The 6948-nt window shown below is 43.6% G+C and overlaps 1 protein-coding gene across 1 annotated transcript; it reads right to left on the bottom strand.

The window, feature by feature from the left end:
• Window positions 1–6303: 6303 nt before the first annotated feature.
• On the bottom strand, window positions 6304–6720 carry LOC138350161 (octapeptide-repeat protein T2-like). The gene has a single exon (XM_069300485.1). It carries the CDS (start codon window positions 6718–6720, stop codon window positions 6304–6306), a length of 417 nt encoding a protein of 138 aa, XP_069156586.1.
• Window positions 6721–6948: the final 228 nt, after the last annotated feature.

Below are 6948 nucleotides of genomic sequence, written 5' to 3'. Positions count from 1 at the left end.
CTCTCTCTCTCTCTCTCTCTCTCTCTCTCTCTCTCTCTCTCTCTCTCTCTCTCTCTCTCTCTCTCTCTCTCTCTCTCTCTCTCTCTCTCTCTCTTTCGAGGAATTCTGAATTCCAGGTGGAGGTTGAACGAAAGTTTCTTGGGAAATTTTGGTCTCCTCGTCAAGACCATCTCGTCATCTTAGTGATCACTACAATTAGTCAATTTTCCTTCTCCTGTCGCACATATTTTCGCTCCATCCATCAACCCTTTCTTATCTCTGTTCCTTCCCAATTCACTTCGTACCCCCTATTTCCCCCCTCCCTTTCTACCCCCCATATTCCCATTCCTCCTTCGCTTCTTGCCTAATCTACTCCATCCTTCTCCTCTCCCCCCCCCCCGGCCTCTACTCCCCCCCCCCCCTCTACTTCTTCCCTCTGAATAATCTGAACAAAACGATAGATTTCCCCAACATTGCCCCATGCCTCCCCCCCTCCTTCCCACCCTCCTACCCCCCTCCACCTCCCTTCCCCCATAAAAAGATATCAAGATTTTTACCAGGATGTACAAGAAAGGTGAAAGGGGTCGCCATCTCCGAGCGGGGAAATGGTCCGGGCGATTGTGCCGGGCCCTTTGTTCCCACCTGCCAATTATTCTCACCGTAATTGCCTATTGGGAACGAGCCGCTAAGGCCGGCCATTACTCGCGCCCCTCTAGACGTAAATGCGTTACTGTCGAGGTCGAAGATGGGGCTGCATTACTGGGGCGACCCAAGACGTATTTGCATTACTGGGACGACCCTAGACGTATCTGCATTACTGGGGCGACCCGAGACGTATCAGCATTACTGGGGCGACCCGAGACGTATCTGCATTACTGGGGCGACCCAAAACGTATTTGCATTACTGGGGCGACCCAAGACGTATTTGCATTACTGGGGCGACCCAAGACGCATTTGCATTACTGGGGCGACCCAAGACGTATCTGCATTACTGGGGCGACCCAAGACGTATCTGCATTACTGGGGCGACCCAAGACGTATCTGCATTACTGGGGCGACCCAAGACGTATTTGCATTACTGGGGCGACCCAAGACGCATTTGCATTACTGGGACGACCCTAGACGTATCTGCATTACTGGGGCGACCCAGGACGTATCAGCATTACTGGGGCGACCCAGGAACGTAACTTTACGTTGGAGAGGTTCTCGGACCTCAGTAAAGGTGACCGACTATACATGGAAGTCTTTAGTGGAGCAGCAGACGGTGTAACTCAAAGGCTGAATCTGCCGGCGGTGGCAGCCTCGTCAGGGGGAATATTTTGTGTACACTGAAGTGATGAAAGATCTTGTAAAGAGCTTCTTGGAACGTGGTGGTGGGCGGAGGTGCGCGAGATGGGCGGATTTATATGTAGGTGAAGTTGTCGTGTGTGTGTGTGTGTGTGTGTATGTGTGTGTGTGTGTGTGTGTGTGTGTGTGTGTGTGTGTGTGTGTGTGTGTGTGTGTGTGTGTGTGTGTGTGTGTGTGTGTGTGTGTGTGTGTTTACTATTTGTGCTTGCTGGATCGAGCTCTTGGATCCCGCCTTTCTAATTATCGGTTGTCGTATGGACTGATTCCTGACTTATATTTCTTCTGTCTTATCTACATATTTTTTCAAACACACACACACACTCACATACACACGCGCGCGCACGCATACCCACACACACACCCACACACGCACACACACACACACACACACATACACACACACACACACACACACACACACACACACACACACACACACACACACACACACACACACACACACACACACACACACACAAACACACATTCCCAGAATGTTGCCCGTAGCAGCTGTTTAACTCCCTGGTACCTGTTTACTGCTAGGTGAAGAGAAACTGTTCATTTGTTTCTTGTTTCTGCCTCCCCGAATCGGAAATTGATTCGGGGGCCCCCTTAGGACTACGACTCCCCGAGCGCTGTTCACTCAGCTGCGAGAACCTCTGTGTGTGTGTGGGTGTACACACACCCAAAGGCTACACAACTGTTCACCAGCTTTGCACGCACCGCTGATGTTATCCAGTTTATGAGTTCCTCCAGAGACATATGACACGTCCAGCCAAGATATTGTATTGATTAAATAAAAAGAATTAAGCCACTTACTAATCAAAGTAATATTTCTTAGTTAACTGAGAGCTTGGCTTGGGACTATCCATGGACTTTATGTACAAAACTCCTTATACCACCCAAAGCCTTAAACTATTGACCGTCATTTTCAATCGTCATTTTGACTTTGACTAAGAATAAATAATATTCTGTCAGATAATGTATATTTTTATATATATTTATATATATTATATATATACAGGGAATGTATATTTTTGTAATAATTTATTTGATGTTTGATGCACATTGCAAGTGCATAAGAAAGCTCAGTGAGATATCAATCACTTACAAAAGTTCGTGTAAAATGTTGCAGAAAAAGAATAATTAGACTGACACTAGTTAGTGTGTTCAGTGTTCTCTAAAACAGTAGTTTATGTTGTTCGTCACGTTGTGTTCAGATAGAACTGTTCTCCGTTCAGCGAGAATATGTATACTAATATATCTAACCTTTTTGATTGTCTTATAATCTGAGTCTGAATAACACATGAGTCATGAGTTTGAGTCATGAATTTGTGCATGAGTCATGAGTTTGAGTCATGAATTTGTGCATGAGTCATGAGTTTGAGTCATGAATTTGTGCATGAGTCATGAGTTTGAGTCATGAATTTGTTCATGAGTCATGAGTTTGAGTCATGAATTTGTTCATGAGTCATGAGTTTGAGTCATGAATTTGTGCATGAGTCATGAGTTTGAGTCATGAATTTGTTCATGAGTCATGAGTTTGAGTCATGAATTTGTGCATGAGTCATGAGTTTGAGTCATGAATTTGTTCATGAGTCATGAGTTTGAGTCATGAATTTGTTCATGAGTTTGAGTCATGAATTTGTTAATGAGTCTGTATAACTTGTGTAAGAGACATAATAATACTTGGGTTGAACTTCACAAGTTAATAACCCTTCAAAAGGTGTCTTCAATATAGCTGATAATCCTGGCTGCCGCTATTTATTATTATATATACATATATTTATAGAAATATGTATTTTTTGAAAATATTAAAAAAATCCAGAACTTGAAATACTTGATATTCGTGGCTAGAGAGAAGAGAGGAGATACATAAGAGTTGTATCTTCTCTAAACATTGATACCATAATTACTAGCCTTCATAAGACTTAATGCGGGGCAAGGAACTTCGACAAGCCGCCGGCTTCCGGTCCTTGTCGAAGCCACTGGTGTCAGTGGCCGTCAGATAAAATCAGGTAAATAAGAACCAAGTGTTTACATCTAACACTCCGTAAAAAAAATACAAGTGTCTTTTAACGTGAATCATACGAACCGAAGCAGCTCTCTCTCTCTCTCTCTCTCTCTCTCTCTCTCTCTCTCTCTCTCTCTCTCTCTCTCTCTCTCTCTCTCTCTCTCTCTCTCTCTCTCTCTCTCTCTCTCTCTCTCTCTACCCTGTCAAGTCCGAGGTCTGGTAAAGGTAGCTATTTCTATTTGAAAGGCAGCTTTACCTAGTAGGTTACATCTGTAACGCTGGCTACCGTAACGTTATAACCACGACCTGTTATAGTTGAGTGGACGAGGTGGGTTTGGCAGTGTGTCGTCAAGGCCAGGCGACGGTGGGTTGGCCTCCAGGGCGGTCCGGTTGCTGCCGCTCGCCAGCCCAATACCAACATTTTTGTTCGGTCTAATTGTTTCTGACTTTGCTTAATGATTGTTTATACAGTAAGGACGGGTAACACGCAACTCGTGTGTGTGTGTGTGTGTGTGTGTGTGTGTGTGTGTGTGTGTGTGTGTGTGTGTGTGTGTGTGTGTGTGTGTGTGTGTGTGTGTGTGTGTGTGTGTGTGTGCGTGTGCGTGCGTGCGTCTACTACGTTTAAATGCACTTTGACTTCAGTCAGGGTTTCAGTTAAATCGAATATCGGCACATTTAGCCGCCGATAACAACTTACTAAAATGTTTCTGCATGTTCAGATGTATTACTGGAAGATTATGGGGTATTTTGTATTCGCAGAAACTTTCTGTCTTCCACAATCTTTGAGGTAATTTAAATGGATGCTCTTATATATATTATCAGTGCATCTGATCCATATATAGATGAAGTGGCTTCCTACAGCTTAATTAAATTAAAATTAAATAAACTCATGCTATTTTTGAGCTAGCGTGGATAGTGATCCATCTCTTGGGTGGATTAATCTTCATCCTGTCAATCAATCTCCAACAGTGTCTTCTGACTACGGGCTCACCATAGCCCGTGCTACTTGGAACTTTTTGTTCCAAGGAGCGAATCTTAAACAACAACAACAGTGTCTTGTGTCTCCGCCTTCAGACGCTACTTCCATGGTTCCTGCTTTCAAGTTACTGAGATAGTTTATTGATAGTTACTGAGTGCCCATTGCCAAGCCAAGAGTGAGTTACTGAGTGCCCATTGCCAAGCCAAGAGTGAGTTACTGAGTGCCCATTGCCAAGCCAAGAGTGAGTTACTGAGTGCCCATTGCCAAGCCAAGAGTGAGTTACTGAGTGACCATTGCCAAGCCAAGAACTTCTGAGGGCTTTTCACCGTCATTTTTTTTTCATTTCACAGCCAAGTTAAGAAATAGAATTCCACTCACTGTTTTCCCCCAATTCCATTAATCATCAATTTTCCTAGAACCGTCCATGGGACTTTTTTTTGAAATTTTTGAATGTTTATTTTCTTTTCCTGGAAGGTAATAGATTATAAGTAGGATTTTTTTGGCATTTGCATAAAACCTTTTCAAAATGAAACGATAATATCCCTCCAAGTGTGTGTGTTTACAGGCGATGAGTCACAATAACGTGGCTGAAGTATGTTGACCAGACCACACACTAGAAGGTGAAGGGACGACGACGACGTTTCGGTCCGTCCTGGACCATTATCAAGTGACTTGTGAAACGTCGTCGTCGTCTCCTCGTCTTCTGGTGTGTGGTTTAGCCTGCATATCTTCAGCCACGTCTGCACGTCTTGCACGTCTGACATGACACGTCAGTGTCTTAAGACATTGACAGGTCTTACATTTCAGCAAAGGTTTTAATTTGTGTTTTATGGACAAAGTAAGCAAAAAAAAGTATCACAAATGATTGTGGCCACAATACTTAAAACCTGAGTGTCTTATATTAAACATGTGTTTATTAAACGTGTGTTTATTAAACATGTGTTTATTAAACGTGTGTTTATTAAACATGTGTTTATTAAACGTGTGTTTATTAAACATGTGTTTATTAAACATGTGTTTATTAAACGTGTGTTTATTAAACATGTGTTTATTAAACGTGTGTTTATTAAACATCTGTTTATCATTTTCATTCACTATCAGTTCACTATGAAATTATTCACTGTTTAATATATATATTTTTTCAAGAACTTCATGAAGCTAACACGAGGAAATTAGAGTATATTTAGGGACTGTACATTAGGGACAGGCAGCCTGTGTATATAGGTACGGTCTTGCTATCCAGCTCCCCACAAAATCAGAGTAATGACCCCTCTCCAGTATGCAACCTTACAACAGTTGGCTAAACCCCCACACCAGATACATATTTACTTCTAGGTGAACAGGTGCATTAGGTGAAAGAAAACGTACCCAACCATTTCGGCTCCACCCGGGATAAATATTTGCATATTTACTTTATTTTATTACTAAATAGACTTATTATATTATATATTAATATATTACTACATAGACTTTATTCTAAGACTCACAGGCTTAGTATGAGAGAAATATCAGGTCTCCAGACTTAGTATGTATCGTCACAGCGCCACAGGTATCGTCACAGCCCCACAGGTATCGTCACAGCCCCACAGGTATCGTCACAGCCCCACAGGTATCGTCACAACGTCACAGGTATCGTCACAGCCCCACAGGTATCGTCACAGCCCCACAGGTATCGTCACAGCCCCCACAGGTATCGTCACAGCCCCCACAAGTATCGTCACAGCCCCACAGGTATCGTCACAGCCCCACAGGTATCGTCACAGCCCCACAGGTATCGTCACAGCGTCACAGGTATCGTAACAGACCCACAGGTATCGTCACAGCACCACAGGTATCGTCACAACGTCACAGGTATCGTCACAGCACCACAGGTATCGTCACAGCACCACAGGTATCGTCACAGCACCACAGGTATCGTCACAGCACCACAGGTATCGTCACCACGAAACAAACAAACCAACACTAATTAGTCTCACCCCCTTCACTAACTCTTAATTTTATCAAAACAATTTCTTCTCTTCCACATCACTCTTCTACTGTTATTCCTCCTCCTCTTGTTCTTTCCTCTTCCTGCTGTTGCTTTTCCTCCTTCTATTTCTCTTCCTCCTTCTATTTTTCCTCCTCCTTCTACTTCTCTTCCTCCTTCTACTTCTCTTCCTCCTCCTATTTCTCTTCCTCCTTCTACTTCTCTTCCTCCTTCTATTTCTCTTCCTCCTTCTATTTCTCTTCCTTTTTCTATTTCTCTTCCTCCTTCTATTTCTCTTCCTTTTTCTATTTCTCTTCCTCCTTCTATTTCTCTTCCTCCTTCTATTTCTCTTCCTCCTTCTACTTCTCTTCCTTCTCCTCCTATTTCTATTCCAGCTTCTTCTCTTCCACTTGGGCTCTGTAATCTCCCTCTCATTGCGGCACACTCGGATTATGTCTAGTGTCACTGGGTGCGTGTGTGTGTGTGTGTGCGTGCGGTAGTGCGTGCGGGTGCGCGTGCGTGCGTTTGTAACATCCTGCCTGGATCATGATCTCAGCCACCGGTTTGCGCTCTGTGACTTGTCAAAATTTCACCCCTTGGACGCGCTGAGAGGAATCGGTAATGAGCCTTAGTTAGCCAGGGGATAAGGGCGAGGGTTCGCCT

This window comes from Procambarus clarkii, chromosome 44, assembly GCF_040958095.1.
Source record: "Procambarus clarkii isolate CNS0578487 chromosome 44, FALCON_Pclarkii_2.0, whole genome shotgun sequence".
Taxonomy (NCBI): Eukaryota; Metazoa; Arthropoda; class Malacostraca; order Decapoda; family Cambaridae; genus Procambarus; species Procambarus clarkii.
The sequence above is the reverse complement of the archived record's forward strand: the minus strand, read 5'-3'. Positions and strand labels throughout refer to the sequence as shown.